Consider the following 21,928-nt stretch of genomic DNA (forward strand, 5'->3'; position numbering starts at 1 on the left):
TCTGGGGCTGTTGGTGCCCTTCACGGGTGTGGCCCTGCGTTGGGCTCTTCCGGCGCGGCGGGGGGGCTGCTCTCCTGGTTGGGCTGGGGCGGCGCTCTCTTTCCCCCCGTGCTTCCCTGCTCTCTGGCTCTGGGGGTCTCGCGGCGGTCCTGCTGGTCCTGGCCTGGGTGGCGGATTTGGTTGCCCGGGGGCGGTTGTCCCCTGCCTGCTGCTGTGTGGCGTTGGGGGGTTCCGGCTGCCGCTGCTGCTGCGGCGGGGGTCTGGGTGTTGGGGTGGCTGGGCGTTCCTCCTCCTTCTTTTCACATTCCACCATCCATTTTAGAAGAACATAAACACTCACCTGAGCACAGGTGTTAGCTCACCTTTGCACTAACAGTTTGTGTGATTGAATGAATGAAATATTTCACACTAGTTGGTTTAAAGGCATAGGTATGCGTGTGTGAACACTATTGGTTTTGTGTACATGTTGACATGTGGACATTTTTGCAGCTAGCAGGTGTGTTGATAACATTTGAGTGTGTGTGGACAGGCACCGCCCTTTATTGGCTTCATTTGAACCTTACCGTAATGATAAACAACCAGTAAACTTGTTGCTTTATGCTGCTTCATGGTCTTATCCCTCCCACTATCACCTTCCCCCCCCTCTCTCTAACATCCCTCTCTCTTCTTCCCTCCTTTCCTTTTCCGTCCGGTCCAACACCAAAGATTTTCAAACATGATTGAAATTAATAAAGTGTGGCCTCAATTACAAAAGGGGTTTATTCAGACATACCTCTGGTTTGTCTGAAGATTAATAACCCCTATTATTGAAGTAAAATATGTCCAACACAAGAGGCCCTCAGCTCTCATCTGTCTGCCCAGCTGTTGGACAGGACAAGTTAAAAAAAAAAGAAGAAGAAAAAAATATTTTGGGGACTTGTTCACAAGTGAGGGAAGACGATCTTCGTTCTAATACTCAGCTATGGTCATGAACTCTGGGTCATGACCCAAAGAATGAGGTCCCGGATACAAGCGGCTGCTATGAGCTTCCCACCTTAGGGGGGCTGGGCGCTCCCTTAGAGAAAGGGGGAGGAGCTCTGTCACTGAATACTTCAATGTTTTGTTCATTTTGATAATGTTTATTGATGAAAAACTCACACACATAAACTGTGATTCATGTTTTTAGGTTCTTCCTAAAAAGTATGCAGTGTTTATTGTTGTGTGTAAATAAATTATATACATAAACCACAAGTTGCTGTTGCGTTTCTTCACAACTAAAGTTTCTTATTGTGAAGTTGAGCTCAGACGGGTTTAACAGCACAGATCTGTTGGTTCTTGTTGAAGAATACTGAAAATTTGTGTTTGTGAGGAATGAGGCTATAAATGACAGAGTATAGACCAGAACATTTCAGAACATGCCCACGACTCAAAACGAAACCGTACGATGAGTGGCATGCTGGTGTGTGTCGGTTGAGTTGCTGTTAAATTTATCAGATCTTTGTTCGCCTCCATGTCGGCATCTTCTTGCTTTTGTTTCTGTTTCAAGAAAGTCTTTTTTTCCTGAGGCTCAAACAGTTTTTTATCTATGAAAATCAGTTAAACTATGAACATTCTCTGATTTAGTTTCAGTTTCAGTAAAAGTACAGAAATCTGAAAAAAGAAATTTGACCTTAAAACAAATGATTTATAGACTACAGTGAAATCATTGGAACTCTGCAGAACTGTAGAAATATAGGACAGGTGCAGACCTTACCCAATTACTTACAATATTGATGGCTCCTCTTCCTGTGGTTACTCTGTGGTTCTGGGAAAACTCCAGATAGATTACTGGCCCATAAAACACAAGGAAGTTGTTGTGAAATAGAATTCTCCTATTGCACTTGAAGGCACCGTCTCTTCTCATTCCTCCTCCCCAGAGAGGAGCAATCAGAGCTGATCTAAGGAACGTTAGAGAACGTCTGTGCCGTGAAAAATGTCGGCCAAAAAAGCTCTGAAAAAGTGTCTGCAGAGTCTCTCCAGCGATGAGTTTCAGGATTTCATCAGTGAGCTGCTGGACAGAGAAGGAGAACGGCGTGTTTACAAAAACCAGGTGGAGGGAAAGGGCGTCATTGAAGTCACAAATGTGATGGTGAACGTGTTCTCTGAGAGGAACGTCCTGAGAGTGGCTGTGGAGGTTCTCCAAGAGGCGAATCTGGGCGGCTTTGCAGACCAGCTGGGTAAGAGTTTCTGTCCTTTAGGGTGGTGTGGATTCAGTTTCAACCTGGATTCTGATTTAGTTTAACTTTAAACATCCAAACATAATTTTCCTCAACTTCTTAATCATTATTTGTTGAATTTCTCTTAACTTCCTGTTCATCTCATCTCTAACTGCTGGAAAGACTTGTCTGTTAAGAAAAGAGACCGTCGTCTTTTCTGCTGTCACACTTCTGGTTTACAATCTGCTTCAATGCTGTTAAAAATGTTCTTCTGTGTTTTACAGCTGCACCTGCATCTGCACCTGCATCAGCACCTGCACCTGCATCTGCACCTGCACCTGCATCTGCACCTGCATCTGCACCTGCACCTGCATCTGCATCTGCACCTGCCCCTGCAGCTGCATCTGCACCTGTTGTGTCAGGTAAAAGGGCTGCATGGCGAGCAGCAGAACGTCCTGTTTGTTGATGTGGATCCAGTAAAAACATAAAAAGCGTTCAGAGTTTCTGTTTGTGCTCCGACTTCTCTTCATGATGTCTACCCACCAAAGAATTGCAAAGGATACGATTTAGTATTATTGTCATTTTGTGAACATGAAATCAAAACAACACAATTTTTTTTGTAGACTTGGAAAGTGATGTAAGTTTGTTTTCCTGCTTTCTATTAAATCTCATCTTTTTATCTTTAGATTACTAGGAAGAGAAGCAGAGAACTTGAGGAAAAACAAAACAGTCATTGCGTTTTTATGTATGCAGGATCATAAACTCTTATTTAGGCGAGTCTGAAGTTTTGGTCAGATTTGACTGAATTCCAGAAAAAGTTCCATTCCTGTGATAGTCGTCTGCAGCTAGCGCTCTATTTTTCTTTGTGACTGCACAGGAAGGATTATGGGATGTAATTTAGTCCAGAAGTTTGGATTTTCAGGCCTTTTTGTTTAGGTAGACAAACACAGCAGTAAAAGTTAAAGAGTTATAACTGATAGAACATTTGAACAAATCATTATTCAGACGTAAAAGTTTGGACCAGATTCTGGTGGTACAGACCGTCACTGCCTGTTGTTGAAGCCTTAACGCTGGTTCTGTCTGTTGCAGCACCAGAACCTGCTGTCCCTGGTAAAAACTCTACGTTTGACACTTGAAATATTCTTTTTGTTTCCTTCTTTTTATTCTTGGCTGTTGTCATGGTTACAGTCTAACTTTGATCATCAGTCGTCTTCTTGAAGTCCTCCATCCTCTGTGTAGTTCTGGTGTCTGGTTTTCGGTTCATTCTTGTCCCTTCATCTGCTTTTCCCCTTTTTCCGGTAATGTCTGTATTAGTGCAAAGCATTCTGGGAAATGGGTGGTTTCAGTACAGTGGTGGAGGAAAATGTTCCAGATGGTGGACACAGAATTCATGAGGATTAAAACATTGATTAGTTCTTTCTCATCGTTTCAGACTTTGGTGGTTTGTCTTTCTGTCTTAGAACCTTTCTGATCTGTTTGGGAGAAATGTAAAATAATCAGGTCCAATCACAAACTGCTCTGAACTTTTCAACATTGTTCTCCTGAAACAATAATTTCTCTCATATTTCCTCAGAAAAGCACTTTGTGGAGAGATTCAGCAGGGAGCTGATTCAGGAAGTGACGTTCATGGAAGCCCTTTTCAAAGCGCTCCTGAACAAAGGCGTCATCACGCCAGAGCGGGACAGGAACATCAAAGCGCTGCCGACCAGGAGGAAGAAGCTGAGCGCGCTCCTCTGTGATGACCTGCAGGACGAAGACAAGAAGAACATCTTCTTCTCCGTCCTGAAGGAGCAGCACCCCGACCTCGTGTCCAGACTGGAGAGGAGTTAAATGCTGGGATGAAACCGAAGGATGTTTCCACCTGTGGAAAACAACGAAACATAAACGCAGCTTCAATGAGAGCAGAAAAAGGAGGAAATGAGATGAAACCCAAACAACATCTGAACGTCTGAACGTTCTACAATCTAAGCAGAGAACTTCGGAAATCCGTCACAATCTGTCAACAATCGAATAATTCCATTAAGGACATCGAATCCCATTCACTTCCTAGTTTTACAGAAATCTTTGAGAGTTTTTTGTGTTGTATTCTTTGTCTAAAATATAAAATCAACTTTTTAAAATACATTTTTAAAAGAAGTGACACAAAAACAATCCAGAATGTTTTCTTTTTGGACTTTTTTTAATGTTTTTGTTCAAAATAATAACAATAAACAGAAGTGGGTGGAGCCTATTGGCCCCCATGTCCAACGTTCAAAATGTATGATGGACGGATTTCATGTAGCCTGCTTTCAAGTGGCAGGGGGTGTGGCCTTTTCTGTTTAAGAACAGAAGTCAGGGGTTTCCTTATGTATATTCTAAAAAACATAAAAAATGAAGAGAGAAAAACTTTATTTTTCAACCAAAGCAAAAAAGAACAGATGTTTGCTCTAACATCTCGTTTTTCTACCAGACAATGTCAGTTTTCATTATTCATTTTCTTGTAAATCTCTGCTGAAAAAAACTGAGAGGATCATCATGACAAGAGGGGGGAGGGAGGAGGGGGGTCTTTGACTGACCCTGGGCCTTAAAATCTGTGAATCCGCTCCTGTTTTCTGCTCTTTTGCTGGAAACATTAAACTTTTTTCTTTTTCATGGTAGACTGATGTGAAAATGTCACCTCTATTAATATATAAAAGGTGAAAAAGATTCTAAAAGGATAAATATTTCTGTTCTAAAAATCACCGCGCGCGCAGATTGTTCTGCTGCTCCGAAACAGGCGGGAAAGACAGACGTCTTCTTCCTCTTCCTCTTTCGGTTTGCAGTAACTTCTATCCAGCTCCGTCTGGGCTTCACTGACGAGACATGGAGTCCAAAACCCCCAGGAAGCTTTTGGCGGAGACGCTGGAGGATCTGACGAAGGAAAACTTCCAGAAGTTCGTCCAGGATCTGGTGGACCGCCGGCAGGAGCCGCGCGTCCGGCGCGGCAGGGTGGACGACAAGAACTTCTTGGTGGTCGCAGATGTGATGGTCTCCACCTTCACGGAGAAAAAGGCGCTTTTGGTGGCCGCGGAGATCCTCAGGGGGATCCAGTGCGCGGCGGAGGCGCAGCAGCTCCGTAAGAACTAGTTCCGCTGTGTCGGTATGGCGCAGAAGCGACCGGGTCTTTGCGCAAAACTGAAGGTTCAAGGAAGTGAAGCTGATAGAATGAAGTTCATCTGAGAATGTGTTTGCGGTGAGAGGTTTAGTTTCAGCGGAGATTAAAGAACACATTAAAAAAAAGAGGAAAAGAAGGACTCTCGTGGTTTCAGTTCTTTCATTTTCTCCGTCTGAAGTTCCTGCATAAGGAAGCCGCCCTGCGCCATGAAACCACCAGATCATTATAGAAACCAGGGTTGGATCCATTCATATCAGAATCTGTGGTTCCTGATCCGATTCATAGTCGATATCCCATTGAATCCGATTCCCTGACTGAAAGTGGATCAGGACATCTTCAGTCAGAACCCAGAGAAACCTGAACAGTGCAGGGGAAGTTTTCCAGATTCTTTGGATTTCTCGCAAGATAATCAAGTGTAATCAACTTGTCCAACAAGATCGATCTGTCTGAAGAAAAGTTGTTAATCGAATCAACCTTAGGTTTTATAAAATCATTTAAAATGAAATAAATTGATGATAATATAGGAAAACACCATCCGGATTGAGGTACAGTAGATTTATTTACTATAAGGTAAAACCGACCAATCACAGCAACAACACACGTGTGACGTCATCAACACGGATCAGTCCATCATTCCAGTCCAATGTGTGGACAGACTGTGAATAAAGTCATGTGACCATCCAGTGTCTAGAATGTTCTAAGAATGTTCCCTTTGGATTCTTTGGATGTGGAAAAACAACAGTGGTGAACTTTAGGAAACTAACATGTGAATGGATTAGACATTCATTCTAGTTTACTTGTTGGTTTGGACACAGATTTCATTAACTTGATGATCTGGAAGAAATCCAAGAATCTGGAAAACTGTTCAGTAGCAGGAATTTCTGTCTGAGTCTCACTGCTGGAAGTTTGGATGAAGAGGATCTGGATCCACTTTAGGACAGAGGATCAGATCGTTAAGAATGAAACAATATGGATTAGGAATACTATTGTCAGCCACTAATTATAATAGAATAGTTGTTGAAATAAATCGTTCCACTCCTAAATGAAGTATTTTCTGACTCTGTTTCTACTATTTTCAGTGAATGAGGCGGGAATATCTTCATCTTCTGGTTCCGTCTCAGGTCAGCTCTGCTCTTTTTTCTATTGACTTAGTTGATTTAATATGAATACACTTGAGTAAATATGTTTATTTGTTTATATTTGACATGTTTTTATTCCTTTTTTTTAATGTGCCATTAGTTAGCATTTGTACATCTATTGCAGATCATTACATGTTAGTAGTAAACGCTGAGGTAAATCTGTGAGCTTTGAAAAAGCAGAACTGATTCTGGATGTTTCTCTTTATGCATATTTGGTAAATATTCACAGTTTTTTTCATAGGTTTATATTAACAGTTACCAAAGGAAGTGAGATTTCTTAAAAGTCATTTTTTTAAATTATTTGGTGTATTAAACACTGGAACGTTCCCTGTAAAAAAAACGAATACGTTTTTTAAAATTCTAGTTGTTCCAGTTGTCTATGAAGACTCTCATTCATCCAGGTTGGTTCCATTGTAGTAGGTTTAGGGGATGTCATCTGGACTTGGTTTTAAAGTTGGAAGACGTTTCACCTCTTATCCAAGAGGCTTTGAATTGACAGAGCCTCTTGGATAAGAGGTGAAACGTCTTCCAACTTTAAAACCAAGTCCAGATGACATCCCCTAAACCTACTACAGTTGTTCCAGTTGTTCCCTGCTGAAGTTGTCGACCATAGAACAACACAAATGTGTCAGAGAGAAACCTTAACCATCTGAGAGAACTAGAACTTCATTTTAGTCCCTTCCAGAAGCCTGAGTTTCAGCAGGAAAACATGTAGACGGAGTCACAAAAATGTATTTTCTCTCCTTCCTCTGCAGGGAAACACTTTGTGGACGAACATTTCAGCCAGCTGATCGACAGAGTCACCTGCGTTGAACCCATCCTAGATCAGCTTCTCCAGGAAGACGCCATCCAGCAAGAGGCTTATAACTTGATCAGATCGAAGCCCACCTCTCAGGCGAAGATGAGGGAGCTCCTGGATCACCTGAGGGCAAGCCCCGCCCACAAGGACATCTTCTACAACATCCTAAAGAAGCAGCAGAAACACCTTTTAGAAGACCTTGAAGGAAACAGTTAAAACAGGTTTTAGAACACGTCAGACGTGGAAAAAATGAATAAAATATCATTTCTACTGGTGGCTGCTTTAGTCTTCATTTGTTTAGGACTTTTGCTGGAGCTCATTTGTATTTAAGCAGCAGATGTTATTGAGGAATTTCTGTCCTTTCAAGGTTGATAACACTGACCAAGTGACTCCGTCCCCCCTGGCGTTCCAAACAGGAAGTACCTTCTGGCTCTAAGAAGCCAAAATCCCACAGACTTCTACAGAGAAATAAACAGCTGTCAGTCGTTCTGGATCTGATACATTTTTTATCATCTTCTTGAGAATCTTGCTAGCTGCAAGCTAGCAGGAGAGCCTGTAAACAGAGAGCTCTCAGTTATGGCTGAGTAGAAGTAGGGTGGGCTTAGTCCACATCAACAGACTCAAAGGTGGATATCCAATGATCTCCTGCTTCTCTGCAGGATTGCGCAGGAACCAAGCTTAACTGTCAAATGAGGAATTGAATATTTCTGGGTTACATTTCCTAAATAGGAGTAATTTCAGGAAAGTGTACTCATGAAAATGGAAAGTGTGTTTCTCAGCTTTGAGTTGAACTTAGAGAACTCTGAAATGTTGAAAGAGGAAAAAGAAGAAAATCCTTTTTCTTGTTCATTCAGAAAATGTCACTAAAAATCAGCTGTTTTCAACAGATGGTAGTGGATCTAACACCTGTTTAAACCACAATGCTGATGTTACATCCCAACACCTATACACTTTATATCTGGTCCCTTTACCTTTGACAATTAACGTTTGATTGTAACAAAAGCTTTACCACCTGATAATATTTTTCTTTTCAAGAAACAAGTCCTTTGCAAAGCGCTGGTCTTTTTCTTCCATGTGATAAAAGTCTTTTTTTTTTTTATTTATACATTGGCAGCCAAATCAGGAATTCATTATATTAACATAGATGGGTGCTTTAGCACATTAAAAGCCTAACTTTAACTTTCAGGTCCAGAGACCCCCTTTCTTAAAAAGTTGCATAAATCAGGTGTATTGTTTTAAAATAAATCTTTATTGACGGTTTAATAATCATACAAAATTTGAACAAATTTGTGTACAAAATAGACCAATATAGAACATTTATCAAGACTATCATTCAAACACACAAAAATATAAACCGATAAAGAAAAACTAAACAAGATACAACAACATGAAGATCTGCTAGTCAGAAGTAATACATTTAATAACATATAAATAAATAAACAAATAAAAACGTTTAAAAAGTTAAAATATACAAAAATAAAATAAAACAATAAACATACATTAAAAAAGAAGTAATACATTTATAGGTTCTAAATGGTGTAATTGCTTCTGATAATTTCAGATTACTCAATTTTAATTTTCTTTAGAGATATAATAGGTTTTTAAGTGTTTCTTTAACATTTTGGGTTTGGGGACCCTCTCTAACCCCTTTCTCGTGAACATAATATTTGGCCAAAATTATGACTAAATTTGATACATATTTACCAGAATAATTATAAGAAAATACTGTTTTATTTTGTGGGTAGTATAACATTTGTTTTGTGAATTACTTTAAGTATAAATACTGTGGCGTTCTGGGGGTTAGCCCCGCCTTCAACCCCTAAGACTCATGGGAAGTGGGGAATCTTGGTGTAAAAAGCATGAGTGAGAGGGCTGGGAACAGAAGTGAAGTCCATTCTGATAGCCTGTTTGTGCATGTTCAGATAAATGGGCTTTGATGCTGGAATCGTGATTATGCAAACTGCTGACCTCTTAGCTTTGCAATGTTGCCACTCTACAATGAGGCCGCTTCATCAGCAGCTCGGTTCTTGTTTCCCTGCTACAGTTGGGGTTGTTAGAATACATAAAGACAGTGTACAAAGATGTGTTTAATATTCAAACTTTTATTTCAGACTCAGGTGGTCCATAGGAGGAAAAGAGAATAAAATAAAACATAAGATACAAATACAGTATTTATAAATAAAAAGTAAAAAGATATAACTTAAAAAGAGTATAATCGCTGTATCCAGTGTTTCCTTAGGGCAGAAGTGTAGCGGCATGAGCTTCTTTTGGGATCAGTCAGAGACATGATAATTGAGTTCTTAGATTTGTCCAGGCGTTCCATGAGGCTGTATGTAAGCTTGCGCAGTAGAGCTTCACAGGTGGGGATGTGAGCGTCCACAAACAGCTGACTGGCTCTGTACCACCTGGGCACCTGTAGCAGAAGCCTAAAAGCATCATTATAGGCCACTAAGAATTTGTGGAAGGTCCCACGTCCATAGTTCCACCAAAGAGGGGCCGTATACAGAGGAGTGCAGTAAGCTCTGAACAGCGAACACTTCACTTTAAGAGAACATGCACTGAATTTTCTCATCAGCATATTTGCCTGAGCATAGAGTTTACAGTACTGTCTCTGAATGTCTCTATCATCCCTCCAATCGTCAGTAATGAAATGTCCAAGATATTTGATAGATGATGTTTGTTCCAGAGGCGTTCCACAAAGCTTAAAAACAGGAAAGTTTACATTTCTGTCGTCTTTGGTCCTTACGATCATTACTTTGCTTTTGGAGGGATTGTATTTTATGTCAAAGTCTCTGCCTTAATCAGAGCAAACCTTTAAAAGTGTTTGTAACCCAGCACTGTAGGGGCTAAAAATGACAAGGTCATCAGCATACATAAGATGATTAAAGGTTTGACATCCAACAACACATCCAGTTTTGCACAGATTCAGATTAGTGGATAGGTCATGAATATACACATTGAATAGAAATGGAGAGAGGATCCCCCCCTGTTGAACTCCATTGCTTACATAAAAAGGCTCTGATAAGACATTGCCCCATTTGACTACCATTGTTTGATTAGCATACCAGAAAGCCAGGAATCGTACAAGACATTTGGGCACTCCTCGATTAATTAGCTTCTGAAAAAGCTTGAGGCGGTTGACCCTGTCAAAGGCCTTAGTGGCATCAATAAAACACAGAAATACAGATGTATTCAGATGCAGGTATTTCCCAACTATTTCCTGTAACGCGTAGATACACATATCAGTGCCGAGACTTTTTTTAAAACCAAATTGGTTCTCACTTGTTAAAAGATGCACTTCGAGTCTAGTCAATAAAACATATTCTAAAATTTTTGAAATGTTGCTGGAAAGGGCAATCGGTCTGTAGTTCGACAGACTATTTAAACTGGCGGTCTTGTCTTTGATGACGGGAATTAATACAACTGAGAGAATTGAATCAGGCCGGACTCCATGGGTTAAAAAGCCAGTGAAACACATGGCCAGCAGGGGCAGTAATTTAAAACTTGAATATTTTAAATGCTCGACTGTGATGTCATCAAGACCACATGCTTTGCCTTCTTTTATCTTTGAAATTGCATCTTGAATCTCACTTGCACGAATAACCATTGTGTCTGTAAAATCCACATTGTCAATAGAAACTGCATGACTTTTTACCGAATTAAGCAGGTCAGAATAATGCTTACGCCATAAATCAGCAATGTTATCAGCACCACATACACCTTCAATGTTGGATGGCAATGAAGTTTTACGATTATTCATAGAATTAACCTCCTTCCAGAATTTATGGTAATCATTATTTTGTAGACCTCTGGCCAGAGAGTCTGCTCTCATCATGTTTTCTTGCCTTTTGAGAATGCGAAGTGAATATTTGAATCTAGCAGTAGTCATTTTCTTGCTCTCAAACAAGGCACCTTGACGAGGCTTCCCAGCTTCATGCCAGAGTGTGAAAGCGTCCCTGGCTGCAGCATGATGTTCAGCTACAAAGTCATTCCAGCCTGGCTTGACAGTCCAGCTTTTAAGACTCCTGCTTCGTAGGCAAAGACTACTATCTTTTACAGCTTTTACTATATTTTCATAGAGTTTACACAATTCATTGCAATGAGTAGTATTTTTGCAGTTTGGATCACAGCATGCCAGCGCATCCCTGGGCAATTTTACAGCCTGCAGCTGAGCATCGGTGGTTGCTGTGTATTTATTGATGTCCTCATTTGTAACTTTGGACCAATCAAGTTTATCTGTAAGATCGTTATTATCTTTCGCCACAAGAGATGGTACATTTGCCACATTTAAGGAGAAGATTATTGGTATGTGATCAGAGGTAGCCAAGTTATACAGGATTTCTATGTTACTCAGAGAAGCATGAGCATCCGTAGTACAGATACAGTGGTCCAGCCATGAGGTGGAATGCCAGGCATCACTGATATAAGTAAAGCTTGTATCTGGGAGAAGTATTTTACTTGATAAGGTGAGATTATTTTCTTCACAGTAAGAAGTTAAATGATTACCAAATATTGATGAGTCATCTGAGAGATCAGCATTAAAATCTCCCATAACAAACACACAAGTGGAGCTGCTATCCTCAATATATGCTTTTATGAATGCTAATTTGTGCAAGAATTCGTCCTCCAATAGATTAGACTCATAGGGCATGTAGACATTTAGAATTGTAAATTTCTTTTCATCAATGTCGATTTCCAAGCCAACAGCCCAATCAACATTAAGCCTCACAACATTAACAGCAGCATCATACTTAACATTCCAGAGGATAGCCACGCCCCCAGGAATTCTACCTCGAACGATTCTGGTACTCAGATCAGTGGTGGATTCACCAGCACCATGGAAATCCACATGTAATGAGTTTAGATTGTCCAAGTCCTGTTTGGCAAGCCAAGTTTCTTGCAAACATAATACATCACACTCATTCAAAAGCTTATCAACGACATAGCGACTGGATTTATCTGCAACACTGTGTCCAGACCGCAAGCCACGCGTATTATATGATACAATCCGCATGATGATTTGTTGTCAAGTAAGATGACACAAGAGGTTTAGGCGTTGGATTCACCGCCATCCCCCACAGGAACTGAGGCCTTATTCACACTCCGAGTGATTTCTGGGGCCAGAGAACCTCTGGCTGCAGAAGTTTGTTCTTTCCGGCGGGGTTCATAGTAGCGCCTCACATAAACACCATCAGGCCAAAGCTCAGGCGCGTACATGTCTGCCACAGCGTTACATTCAGCCGTTATGTGAAAGGAGCTGAATCTTCCATGAACAGTCTCAATTTTCCTGCATTTAACTTCCCGTCCCATCTTGCCTTCCAGGTACTTGTTAAGTGTAACAGCATCCAAACTTGGGTCAAATTTGGTTGCAAAAACACTCACCATCTTCGTCTTCACTGCGTGAATATTAGAAACAGAGGCAGTTCCAATAATACCGGGAGTTTTGCGCGCACGACCAGCTGCGCGATTCACTTGCGGCTTTGAAACTGAAGCAGGTTTTACATCCATTCCTTTCTGCCGGCGTCCTTCTCGCACAACAACAATCCACAGTGGCGTCGGAGCTTGTCCTGCAGGCTGTTTGGCCTTACTGCACGTTGGTTCCTCGGCGTTTGTTGACTCAGCACCGCTGAGTGGTTCAGCGTCGGCGCGCTGCTGCTCCATCATAGTGATCCGGTTGTCCATCGATGTCGTTACAGCATGAAGATTTTCATAAGCAGTAGTTTGAGACTCCAGAGTGAGTTTCATGCAGCGCATGTCATTGTTTATTTGCTCCATCCGTGCCAGCAGCGCTGAGACATCAACATGGTTGAATGACACAGGAGGCAGTTCATCCAAATAGTGCGAGACAAATCTTGGAATATTGTCCCCACACTCGTTTAGCACTTTCAAACAAATCTTTACGTTGTTAATATCCTTTTGCGTGCCTTTGTGAGTGATGCAGCGTTGAGAGGTATTAGGGCAGACCTCGAACAAAACTTTCTTTGACGATTCAATTCGCTCAGAGCTGAAATTGTTTGTTACAAGTAAAACAATTTCATCATGACTCAGTGTTCTCATTTTCACGGCAATAAAGTTTAGGAGTTCGTCTTCCACAAATATCCTACCATCGCTGGTTTTAATGATCTCCGGTTTAATGCGGGAGAGACCTGAAAGACGTCTTTCCTCCTCTGCTGCCATCAATATATTCTCCATCATGACAGTAACAACTCTTTCTACTGATATTTTGGGGGAAATGATGAATAGATTTAATCTAATCAGTCTATTGTACATTTTAATTTTACTAATATAGTATATGGTAATTATAAAGATTGCACACCCTTTGTATCTATTAGTCTTTATAAATAAATAAAAATCAGAAGAAAAGATGCGCTCATTTGCACAAATTCCCACTGTATCGTAGAGCTTTTCGTTTTCCTCAACTCAAACGTGATAAGAACAGCGGATAATTCCACAAAATATTGCTTCAGTTTACAGTGTGGAATAAAGTTTTATTCAAAAAGCGCACGAGCGGACCCTTACTGTGACCGGAAGTAGCGGAAGTGCTTAGCTGCAGTAGCCGCCCACGGAGTACCTCTGCCGCCCCGTGTGACCGGAGAAAGTGAGTCTCGTGACGGCTTCACGGCGACTGTTCACGCGCCTGTCCGTAGACGTGAACGGACGTTCAAACGGAGCTTTTTAACTTTTGTCGTTAAACCGGCTTTTAGGGTGACGTTTCCGAGTTAGCTTAACCGGAAGCGCTTCTAATGTTCCGATCTGACATAACATGTCAGAGGATGAATAAAGTCAGCATGGTCGGTGGGGACAAGCTTCTTTATTCAGGCAGAAATAACATCTTCTAAACGAAAAAACAGGATTTATTAACAGATTAACTGGATTTACAGAAACATTTCAGAAAAAATATTAGGACCTCCATCAAAGAAAATACGAGTATTATTTTTACCTCAAAAAATTGCAAAGTAATGAATTTATTTTAGTTTTATGATTAAGAAAGTTGCAATTTGACCAAGAAAAAGTTATGCTTTTTCAAAAATAACTTGAAAGAGTAAAACAGCTCCATGGCAGCAAGGCCAAGTGGGCCCCAATGGTTTAAACGTGGGGCCCTGAGTTTGGGGCCCCACGTTTAAACCATACGGGCCTTGCTGCCATTTCTCAGAATTAAACCGCTAATGTTTGTTGTTGAAACATTTTTAAAAAGCTGAGTGCAAAGTTCTATTTCTAAAAGAATCACCTTTTCCCTTGAAATATTATACATTTTTGTTTTCGAACTTTAGGAAATTTTGACTTTTTTCTTATAATTTTAGGTGTTGATTGTCATATATCTGCTTATTTTTCTACTTTCATGGCCCTAACACCTCGTAGCTTCTACACCGTCATCACTACAGATGTCACATTTTGATTTATATTTGCAGTTTGCGGTCCACCTGTTTTTAAAACATCTATTTTAATTTTTACTGCAGTGTGTGATCTGTATTAAACTGAGGTCTTCTGTCTGGAAATTCAGGAGAAATTAATACAAAAGCTGCTCAAAATCGTTTCTTACTATCGTTAATTTATTCTTAAAACAGAGAGGAAAACGGCACAAACTTTAGTCAACACTTCCTGCCGTCCTCTGAAGGATTTGGCTTTTTTCGTTGTCATAACTGAAACATTTTTCCGCTTCTAGATGAGCGGCACCGTCCAGCTGCTGACTTCCCGGATCAGCGTCCGTCACGGCTGTCTTCTGTCGGCGCGGCGCTCGCCGGCGCTCCGGTGGCTCAGCTCGGGTCACCGGATGAGCCGCGGCCTGAAGGAGAGCTACCGCCTCCTGCAGCTGCCTGAGGAGGGCAGCAGCACTCCTGCCCAGGTGAGGCAGGCGTACCTGCGCCTGGCCAAGCTCTACCACCCAGACTCAGGCACGGCCACGGCGGACGGCGTGCTGTTTGCGCAGGTGGAAGAGGCCTACCGGGCCGTGCTGACCCACCAGAGTAAGATCGGACACAAAGAGGCCGAGGAGGAAGAGGAGGACGAAGGTAAGTCCAGAGGAGCGGCGCTTCAGCACAGACACTACCTCAGCTTCGATGGCGTGGGCTCGGGCACCCCCAGCCAGCGGGAGCGCCAGTACCGACAGGTCCGTGTTGACCGAGCGGCCGAGCAGGTTCTGAGCTACCGGCAGAGGGAGCACGAGAGGGGAGCGGCGGGCGACGGCGCGCTGGTGGAGCGGGACACCCGGCAGCGCAGCCGCAAGATCAAGATCACCCAGGCGGTGGAGCGTCTGGTGGAGGACCTGATCCAGGAGTCCATGGCCCGCGGAGACTTCAGGAACCTGAGCGGCGCCGGGAAACCCCTCAGTAAGTTTCAGCACAACCCGTACGCCGACCCCATGACCCACAACCTCAACCGCATCCTCATCGACAACGGCTACCAGCCGCCGTGGGTCGTCACGCAGCGAGACATCCGCGAGGGCGCCGCTCGGATCCGGGCCCGCCTGCTGGAGGAGAGGGCCCGGCTCGGCGAGCAGATGACCGCCGGCGAGCGGCGGCGGTGGGAGGAGCTGTGTGCGTCTGCGCAGGAGGAGCTGCTGCGGCTCAACAAGCTGGTGGACAACTACAACCTCATCGTCCCCATGCTCAGCATGCAGATGGTCCACTTCAGCCTGACCCGGGAGGTGGAGCGGGCCGCCAGAGGGGCGCAGCAGCGCCGGCTGGAGGTGGAGGAGGAGCGACAGAGGAGGAAGGAGGAGAAGAGAAGAGCCAATGTAGCGATGAAGAGCAAAACCAGCAGAAAACCAGGACTCCTGTCATGGATGAGGGCTTGGATTTCCCACTGAAACCCAGATTCTGTTCTGGTTCTGGTTCTGCTCAGACTTACAGGATGACAAGACAAACGAGTAACTGCAGACTAAAACTGTGACCTGTGTCATGACGATAAGTCATTGTTCCTGATTTTTCCGCTCATCCACATCACTTTCTTCTGAGAAGCTGGACTCGATTCTTCCTCCGTCCTTCATTTCACAGCTTGATCTTCACTCCTCGTCTTCCTCCTCTTTTTATTTAAAAAAACGCTGAAGTCTGCAGGAATAGAAAGCCACATTTATCTAGAAAAAGCTCAGTTTGAGTCCAGCTGTTCAGTAAATGTGATTTAAATGCAACAAAACATAACTAGGTAAAACACTAGAGTGTCAGATGTTTTCACACTGAAACATGGAATCTACTTTAGTGATTCTTCAAACAGACAGAAGGATGAATGAAAAGGCTTTTATTTGGCTTTCCGGATGGATTTTTGCTGACTGTGTGTCTGTTTCTGACTGTTTGAATCATTCAGACACTTTATCCTCATTTGTTCAAATAAAAAATAAAATTCACCAAGAGATGCACACAGTACCCAGCGAAACTGAACTGTGGACAAAGTGAATGATGATTATTATGGGATGGCCACAGGATCTACGCCTTCGCCACCATTTTGTGACAAAGTGGAAAATTTGGTAAAAAAATAAAAAAAACTTTGAACTGAGCATTCTCCACAACATGTCTCACTCACTGCTAGAGTCACTTTACAGCCGCAACCAAAGTTTCAATGACCTTTGACCTTGGGATGAGCCCGTCATGTTTAAATTCCCCCCAAAGTCTTCTTTACCTTCTACAAATTTAAACTCCGCCTTCGATCCGTCACCTCCCAACTCCTCAAGCATCACTGAGAAGCTCCTTGGCGGTTGAAGTTTGTCAGCGCGGCGAGCTCGCCAAAGGTGTGTTTTGGCCGTTGCTCGCACATGTTTACCGGAATACAGGGAAAAGGTAATCCATGGATGGTTGACTGGAGCTGAACAAAAGAATATGACATAAAATCTGGTGAACAAAAACCTTTATTACTTTTCCCAATGAAGTTGTTATGGAGATAAAACCAACAGAAATGCTGACATTTGAGGAAAAGAAGTTGTTTTCCTGACTTTGTCACATGCAGATCTGACATGAGAGTGAGGGGGAGCATGAGGGGCGTGTCCATCCACAGTGAGGGCGGGTCTAAAGGGTGCGAGGGCGTGTCCAGGGCCATACGCCGTCACTCGTGGTTTTCCTTCATTTTGTTTCGGTTTAGCGTGTTTTGTTTTTAACTTTTTATGAAGTCAAACCAAATAATATTACAGTCAAATGTTCCTCCACATCAGCAGAAGGTTTCTTTGGGTGTTACTTGTATTTTTGCACAGTTGTAGTTGTTTGTCAGGTCCGTGCGTCCAAGTCTGACATTAATCTTGTAATTCCAGGACACGTTCACTGAGTCGCGTGTTTCCTGGTGACCAACGTTCCAGGAAGTCCTCAGTTTTTACGTTCAGATCACTGGAGGCCGTGCTCGGCCCCTGCAGCTGCTGCGGGGTTGCAGAAGATAATGGGCCCCTCCCTGCCAGCCTCCCTGTGGAGGGCCTCGGCCACGACCCGGCTCGGCGCCGCCACGGCGGTCCAGTCGTGTGCGATGTACTGGTGGTACGGGTCCTGGGAGCTCTCCAGCTTCCTGGAGCGGATGTAGCTGAGCATGATGCCGAAGGAGCAGAAGCTGAACATGCCCACCACCAGGAAAATGTACACGACGCCCTGCGACTGGGCCCGGACTCCGCCCCCAGCCTGCACGGCATGCTGGGTGGTGTGGTTCTGAGCGTGGAGGTTGGTGCCGTTGAGGCAGTGGTGCAGGAAGGAGAGCAGGAGCGACTGCAGCTCCGTGCTGTTGGTGGGGAGCATGACGACCCCTGAACGCAACAAAAGCTTGAAACAGAAACAAGCAGGACGGTTTCAGCAACATTCCGATTGACACCTTTCACTTCCTAGAGGGGAAAAATGACCATAAAATCACTTTTTGCTTAATATTTCACATCTCCGCTGTTATAAGAAAGATCCGCTTCAGGCTGCCAAAGAAGTCGGCTTCACTTTCTACCACAGAGGAGCCAGAAAAGAAACATTTTCTGTGAGAACGGCAGGTAAACACAAAGTGACATTTAAAAGATCAAACCTCCAGAACAGGGAATCCTGTTGGCTCGACTGACTGCTGTGTGAGAGCGTCCTGCACCACAGGAGTCAGAGTTCTGCGTATTTTTCTGCTGCTGTTTCTAAACATTAGAGGTTTAAACCTGGAGACAAATTCTGGTGATTAAACCAAATGTCTCTTCTGAGCAAATAACAGGAAAAAGATGAGCACGCTAGTCGAAGGTCTGTTCAGATGAAAACCTACAGAAACAGAGTCTATATGTCCACTCCTAACAGGTGAAGCACAGTAGCATAAATGCTCTTTCATTTCCAGATCATTGCCTTAATGTTTGTTTTAACCTGTTTTAGGCGGGTTCAGTCACTAAAAAGTTCTTCATTTGTCCGATTACAGAAGGAAAAAAACATGGCAGAACAACAGTTATGAAAAAAACTCCAATCTAACTAATTTCATTCATTTTCTGATGAATCTCCAGTCTTGTTTGACCTTTCAGAATCCGCTTTTCAGGCTTCGTCTCTCTGCTTGCGTCAGGGTCCTGCACATACCTGGATGGGCTCCTGCTCCAGCAGCTCCTGCAGCTCTGAATGACCAGAAAGCGTTTCTGCGCCGTCCTCCCAGCGTTTCCTCAGAGGAGACACGCTCAGCACGTCAACACGTTTAATGAAACGGGAGGTGAAGGGACAAGGTTAAAGCTCCCCGCTCCACAGGCGGAGGAGGTTCCAGCCTGAAGATGCAGTACCTCTGAGAGGAAGACATCTGCAAATGTTTCCTGATCCTCTCCTGGGTTCACGGACAAAAAACATATGAAGGAACAAAGCAGCTTTCAGAAGACAGTTGAAGCTTTCAGCGGCTCAGAGAAGTTCAGGTTACATCTCCTTCAAGTGTCCTTTAGCTCGATGTGTGTGGATGTGTGTACGTGTTGCCATTTGAGGACTTTCTATAACTTATTCACTGACCTCATTAGGACTTAGAGACCTTTTGAAGACTTCAGTCTGGTCCTAATCCGGCAGAATGAAAACTTTGAAAACTCTTCGGTTAGAGTTAGACGCCACCTGGACAAGAGTTAGCGGGCCAAAGTACAAACTCTTAAGATAGGTAAAGCCTCAGTCACATGCATCTGTACGGGGAATTGACCCATACAGGGGCTGTGGGGTTTTGGGTTGTCGGGGTCAGTGGAGGGTAGTAGAGAAGAGCAGCATCTATGGGGGGGGGGCGCAGGTGCGTCTTAAGGGGAGTGCAGGTGCGTCTTAAGGGGAGCGCAAGTGCGTCTTATGGGGACTGCAGGTGCGTCTTAAGGAGAGCGCAGGTGCGTCTTAAGGGGAGTGCAGGTGCGTCTTATGGGGAGTGCAGGTGCGTCTTAAGGGAAGCGCAGGTGCGTCTTAATGGGAACGCAGGCGCGTCTTAAGGGGAGCGCAGGTGCGTCTTAAGGAGAGCGCAGGTGCGTCTTAAGGGGAGTGCAGGTGCGTCTTATGGGGAGTGCAGGTGCGTCTTATGGGGAGTGCAGGTGCGTCTTAAGGGGAGTTCAGGTGCGTCTTATGGGGAGTGCAGGTGCGTCTTAAGGGGAGCGCAGGTGCGTCTTAATGGGAGCGCAGGTGCGTCTTAATGGGAGCGCAGGTGCGTCTTAAGGAGAGCGCAGGTGCGTCTTAAGGGGAGTGCAGGTGCATCTTATGGGGAGTGCAGGTGCGTCTTAAGGGGAGCGCAGGTGCGTCTTAATGGGAGCGCAGGTGCGTTTTAAGGGGAGCGCAGGTGCGTCTTAAGGGGAGTTCAGGTGCGTCTTAATGGGAGTTCAGGTGCGTCTTAAGGGGAGGGCAGTTGCGTCTTAAGGGGAGCGCAGGTGCATCTTCTGCATTATGGGGAGTGCAGGTGCGTCTTATGGGGAGTGCAGGTGCGTCTTAAGGGGAGCGCAGGTGCGTCTAAATGGGAGCGCAGGTGCGTCTTAAGGGGAGTGCAGGTGCGTCTTAAGGGGAGTTCAGGTGCGTCTTAAGGGGAGCGTAGGTGCATCTTCTGGGGAGTGCAGGTGCGTCTTAGTGGGAGTGCAGTGCGTCTTAAGGGGAGTGCAGGTGCGTCTTAAGGGGAGTGCAGGGGCGTCTTAAGGGGAGCGCAGGTGCGTCTTAAGGGGAGCACAGGTGCGTCTTAAGGGGAGTGCAGGTGCGTCTAAAGGGGAGCGCAGGTGCGTCTTAAGGGGAGCGCAGGTGCGTCTTAAGGGGAGCGCACGTGCGTCTTAATGGGAGCGCAGGTGCGTCTTAATGGGAGCGCAGGTGCGTCTTAAGGGGAGCGCAGGTGCGTCTTAAGGGGAGTTCAGGTGCGTCTTAAGGGGAGTTCAGGTGTGTCTTAAGGGGAGCGTAGGTGCATCTTCTGGGGAGTGCAGGTGCGTCTTAAGGGGAGTGCAGTGCGTCTTAAGGGGAGTGCAGGTGCGTCTTAAGGGGAGCGCAGGTGCGTCTTAAGGGGAGCTCAGGTGCGTCTTAAGGGGAGCGCATGTGCGTCTTAAGGGGAGCTCAGGTGTGTCTTAAGGGGAGCGCAGGTGCGTCTTAAGGGGAGCTCAGATGCATCTTAAGGGGAGTTCAGGTGCGTCTTAAGGGGAGGGCAGTTGCGTCTTAAGCGGAGCGCAGGTGCATCTTCTGGGGAGTGCAGGTGCGTCTTAAGGGGAGTGCAGGTGCGTCTTGTGGGGAGATCAGGTGCGTCTTAAGTGGAGTGCAGGTGCGTCTTAAGGGGAGTGCAGGTGCGTCCAAAGGGGAGCGCAGGTGCGTCTTAAGGGGAGCGCAGGTGCGTCTTAAGGGGAGCGCCGGTTGCGTCTTAAGGGGAAAGCAGGTGCGTCTTAAGGGGAGCGCAGGTGCATCTTCTGGGGAGTGCAGGTGCGTCTTAAGGGGAGTGCAGGTGCGTCTTGTGGGGAGATCAGGTGCGTCTTAAGTGGAGTGCAGGTGCGTCTTAAGGGGAGTGCAGGTGCGTCTAAAGGGGAGCGCAGGTGTGTCTTAAGGGGAGCGCAGGTGCGTCTTAAGGGGAGTGCAGGTGCGTCTTAAGGTGAGTGCAGGTGCGTCTTAAGGGGAGCGCAGGTGCATCTAAAGAAGAGCGCAGGTGCGTCTTGTGAATAATATCTAGGAAAAGCGTAGTTTTTTCCATTTTCCTAAACGGCGCCTCCAGCAAGGAGGTCTTTATTGAGCGCCTTCTATCACCGCGATTGGGGACCAGCACTCAGGTAAGAGTTTGGCAGTGGCGCTGCTGTCGGTGGCGGTGGCGTTGCTGAGAGGGAGGGATGAATTCTGAAAAACTTAAAAGTGTTTTAAAAACACTTATTTAGATTATTTTTCTCTCACTTATCAGGGCGTATCTGTTTAACCCTTGAACACCCAATAAAATACACCCAACCAAAAGTACTTATCATAAAAAATACATCGAAACATGACAACAAGTGATAAATTAGTGGTTTTCTTTATTTGCGACTGTGATATGTGTAGCAAAATAAAAAAAGTAAAACAAAGCAATTTCCTAAAAACAAACTCAAAAATTATAGAAAAAAATCCTAAAAAATATTAAAGTGATGTGGAAACTTGGTCTCTAGTCCCCCTGTGCCTGGGACTCGTGAGCCTTCCTGATGAAGACGCAGACTCCTGAAAACGCCACATGTTGAAATTCACGTCAATAATTTTGCTCGGGTGAAAATAATCCGGCGATGGTGCTCTAGGGTTAAGAAAGTGGAAAAAAATAAACGTTTTTTCTAGATGTTATTCAAAACCTGGGTTCA

The 21,928-nt window shown here is 44.4% G+C and overlaps 4 protein-coding genes and 1 long non-coding RNA gene across 9 annotated transcripts; 3 read left to right on the plus strand and 2 right to left on the minus strand.

Moving 5' to 3' along the window:
* The first annotated feature begins 1,826 nt into the window (after positions 1–1,826).
* Positions 1,827–4,430, plus strand: LOC144984581 (apoptosis-associated speck-like protein containing a CARD). Of its 2 annotated transcripts, XM_078933491.1 has the most exons (4): positions 1,830–2,195; positions 2,459–2,596; positions 3,264–3,284; positions 3,748–4,430. In XM_078933491.1, the coding sequence occupies exons 1-4, from the start codon at positions 1,952–1,954 to the stop codon at positions 4,002–4,004; spliced, it is 660 nt and encodes a 219-aa protein (XP_078789617.1). In that variant the 5' UTR covers positions 1,830–1,951; the 3' UTR covers positions 4,005–4,430. The 2 variants fall into 2 exon arrangements, with proteins under 2 accessions (XP_078789618.1, XP_078789617.1); XM_078933492.1 differs by lacking the exon at positions 3,264–3,284 and having other exon boundaries at positions 1,827–2,195.
* Positions 3,315–5,025, minus strand: LOC144984582 (uncharacterized). Its single transcript, XR_013648380.1, has 2 exons — positions 4,896–5,025; positions 3,315–4,035 (listed from the first exon to the last, which is right to left on the minus strand). It is a non-coding gene; the product is annotated as an uncharacterized LOC144984582 (long non-coding RNA).
* LOC101170619 (apoptosis-associated speck-like protein containing a CARD) lies at positions 4,912–7,515 on the plus strand. Its single transcript, XM_011485846.4, has 3 exons — positions 4,912–5,268; positions 6,387–6,428; positions 7,202–7,515. The coding sequence occupies exons 1-3, from the start codon at positions 5,016–5,018 to the stop codon at positions 7,459–7,461; spliced, it is 555 nt and encodes a 184-aa protein (XP_011484148.1). The 5' UTR covers positions 4,912–5,015; the 3' UTR covers positions 7,462–7,515.
* A 6,184-nt stretch (positions 7,516–13,699) lies between these two features.
* On the plus strand, positions 13,700–16,734 carry dnajc28 (DnaJ (Hsp40) homolog, subfamily C, member 28). Of its 4 annotated transcripts, none has more exons than XM_023964207.2 (3): positions 13,700–13,843; positions 14,909–15,572; positions 15,650–16,734. In XM_023964207.2, exons 2-3 carry the CDS (start codon positions 14,909–14,911, stop codon positions 16,132–16,134), a joined length of 1,149 nt encoding a protein of 382 aa, XP_023819975.1. In that variant the 5' UTR covers positions 13,700–13,843; the 3' UTR covers positions 16,135–16,734. The 4 variants fall into 4 exon arrangements, with proteins under 4 accessions (XP_023819975.1, XP_023819976.1, XP_023819973.1 ...); XM_023964205.2 differs by lacking the exon at positions 13,700–13,843 and adding an exon at positions 13,851–14,036; XM_023964208.2 differs by having other exon boundaries at positions 14,909–16,734.
* Positions 16,735–16,777: 43 nt separating this feature from the next.
* On the minus strand, positions 16,778–18,943 carry LOC111948953 (potassium voltage-gated channel subfamily E member 1-like). The gene is made up of 2 exons (XM_078933493.1): positions 18,735–18,943; positions 16,778–17,972 (listed from the first exon to the last, which is right to left on the minus strand). Exon 2 carries the CDS (start codon positions 17,946–17,948, stop codon positions 17,550–17,552), a length of 399 nt encoding a protein of 132 aa, XP_078789619.1. The 5' UTR covers positions 17,949–17,972; positions 18,735–18,943; the 3' UTR covers positions 16,778–17,549.
* Positions 18,944–21,928: the final 2,985 nt, after the last annotated feature.

The sequence above is a fragment of the Oryzias latipes genome, chromosome 16 (genome assembly GCF_053564925.1).
Source record: "Oryzias latipes strain Hd-rR chromosome 16, Olatipes_Hd-rR_3.1".
In the NCBI taxonomy this organism is placed as follows: Eukaryota; Metazoa; Chordata; class Actinopteri; order Beloniformes; family Adrianichthyidae; genus Oryzias; species Oryzias latipes.